Source organism: Musca autumnalis, unplaced genomic scaffold, assembly GCF_047663935.1.
Source record: "Musca autumnalis isolate F117 unplaced genomic scaffold, ASM4766393v1 scaffold_1, whole genome shotgun sequence".
Lineage (NCBI taxonomy): Eukaryota > Metazoa > Arthropoda > Insecta > Diptera > Muscidae > Musca > Musca autumnalis.
The window spans coordinates 189,270,973-189,273,595 of NW_027411644.1; the positions used below are offsets into that span (position 1 = coordinate 189,270,973).

General features: G+C 36.8%; 1 protein-coding gene across 1 annotated transcript; it reads right to left on the reverse strand.

Annotated features, from left to right (window-relative positions):
- Window positions 1–343: 343 nt before the first annotated feature.
- On the reverse strand, window positions 344–1,042 carry LOC141389921 (uncharacterized). Its single transcript, XM_073962180.1, has one exon. It carries the CDS (start codon window positions 1,037–1,039, stop codon window positions 344–346), a length of 696 nt encoding a protein of 231 aa, XP_073818281.1. The 5' UTR covers window positions 1,040–1,042.
- Between the last annotated feature and the right edge of the window lie 1,581 nt (window positions 1,043–2,623).

Genomic DNA, 2,623 nt, shown 5'->3' on the forward strand with positions numbered 1-2,623 from the left:
GTTTATGTTCGCAGCATAGCACAGCAACAGTTTTCGATTTTGTTTTTGAAAACAGCACAGCATAGCAATAGCACTCGTTTTTGTTTTTGATGCTATGGCTATGTGCTATGATGCGTCATTTTCACAGCACCAGCATAGACTTTGTGCTTCAAACACTTATTATGACCACTAAGAACCACAAATGTAAAATAACAGCAAGTTTGACGCTTTAAATAATCATAACGCAAATAACAATTAATTAAATTTAACAACAAATAACAATTTTATTGCTTTATAAAATTAACAACAACTGTAATACTCCTATATTTCATCGCAGAGAGATTTCCACAGGTGTTTTACTTTCTTAATGACGGAAAACGGAAGCAGGCAAGTAGCTAGCACCAGGAGCAGAAGCAGCAGGAGCAGCAGCAATGGGAGCTTGAGAAGCAAAGTTGATAACTGGAGCCACACCACCATTAATGCTGGTAGATGGACCACCCAAAGAATCGTATTGGCTTTGGATAGCACGTTGAGCATTAGCAGCATCTTCAGGAGTACGGTACTTGACAAAGTGAACTTCGGGTCTTTGGTTGTTGTTGTTGCCGAGGCTGTTGAATTTGTTTGCCAAATCTGCGAGATCGGCTTGTTTGTTGAGAACATAGATGGCAGTTTGTTGTTGGGCAGCTTGTTTAGCCAAAGCCAAAGCAGCATCTTCCAAACCACTGTTTTCGGGGCCCTTGATGAAGACAACACGTAGACCTTTCTTCACAGCATTAGCCAATTGGTCGGCGTTGATGGGTTCATTGAAATCACCATCGTTGGCAGTGAAAGTGTAGAATTCCTTTTCCAATTCACCTTGTGGAGCGAAAGAGGGTGCGACACTGGAACCTTGACCTTCGAAAGAACCAACTCCACCTTCATAGCTGGGTGCAACATTGCTGGCTGCAGCACCGGGGGCGAATGATAATCCTGAGTCGGAGTGACCAACAGGTTGATAGTTATAACCCAATTTATCGGCACAGGCAACAGCCACTAAACTCAAGACAATAAAGGCACGCATTTTGTTTAGTGTGATTAGATTTGTTTCTGATGATTGAAGTGTTCGTCGTTTTATGATTGGCTATTTGCAACGGTGGATGTTTTTATATGTGTTAAAAAATTCGCACGAACGAAATATTTCCGAGATAATACCAGCAGAATTATGACTTGATTACGGATTGAAAAAGTTATTCTATTTCGATAGACAACAACACAAACATTATGACGCCAGCTTAAAAACCGTCGGATGTTTTCGAAATACCACTTAACAAAGGAAATACATTTTAACAGTTATATTTAAAATATTTAAAAAACATATAGGCAATAAAATATGATATTTTTAGCAATGGTATTCAACCTAGATATGATTGGTTCATCAAACTTTTTCAATATCAAATATATTTTTAGAAGCAGTGTTCAGTCTCTTAAGAATCGTAGGGTGAACAACTAAAATTGCTTATGGACGAGATAATTATCGAAAGAAATGGCTGGTATTTGTACAATCTTTGTGCATCATGCGTTTTTCATGTTCGTCTTTGAACGAGAACAGTGATCCGGATCGTTGAATTGAACGAGATTGCCCAACTCTATAAATATCTAAATATAATTTTTGGTGCATATTCTGAGGGTGCTTACACCTAAGGAGTTTTTGTGGATTTTGAAAATACAATATTCATAGATGAGAAAAAAAAAAAAACAATTAAAAAAGCGTTGAGTTCGGTCGGGCCGAACTTTTATACCCTCCACCATGAAATATAGCGCACTAAATGGAATATAATACTTCCGATCCATGTCCTCTTTAATGAGAGTTTTTGGTACGTGTACCGACAAACATGGACGGTCACACTGTCAAGCAAGCGATGCTTGAGGGAACAATTTCTTGATACTTTGAACGCGTTTTTTTCGAAATGGCATTTTTGTAGTCGTGCCAACGATAGCTCGAAACCGAATTGACCGATCTTCACATGGTTTGGTGAGCTTATTAAATAAATAATAGGCCTGCCATTAAGCGAGACAGTTTTTAAAAAAAATTTTGCCAGATTTTTTGACAAAAAAAAAAAAAAAAAAAAACAAAAAAACAGTAAATTTTTTTGTTAAAATCAAAATTTTTACTTTGACAGTTAAATTTTTTTATAAAAAAGTTTGTTTAAAATTCTGTTTCGCCGTAAGGTAAGATTAATAGGTTCTTAAAATTCTTACACACATGTGCGATAATCGACCCATTCTCATCGCAAAACGCTTTTATAAAAAAGGGTTTCGCAGATAGCCATTTACCACAAGACTTTGCAATATTTTTTAACAACACAAATATCAAAAGTAGTATAAGATGTGCTCTTTCTTTCTTGATGAACGAACTATAAAAAATGGTAGTTTCTTTGAAAACAATTCAAGAAAATGAGTTTTTGTGGTCTGCCCAACTGGGGACAACCCTTTAAGTGAGATTGGGTTATATTTATTGCTGTGGGTTGTATATTTTATGTTGTCGGTCTCATTGACAAACCTATCGGCTAAAAAATTGCATTAAACAGTAACCAAACCTACCCAGCAAAATGTTCGATGCCAAGGATGCTATTGAATCATGGGTGCAAGTGATCTGGCATGCCAT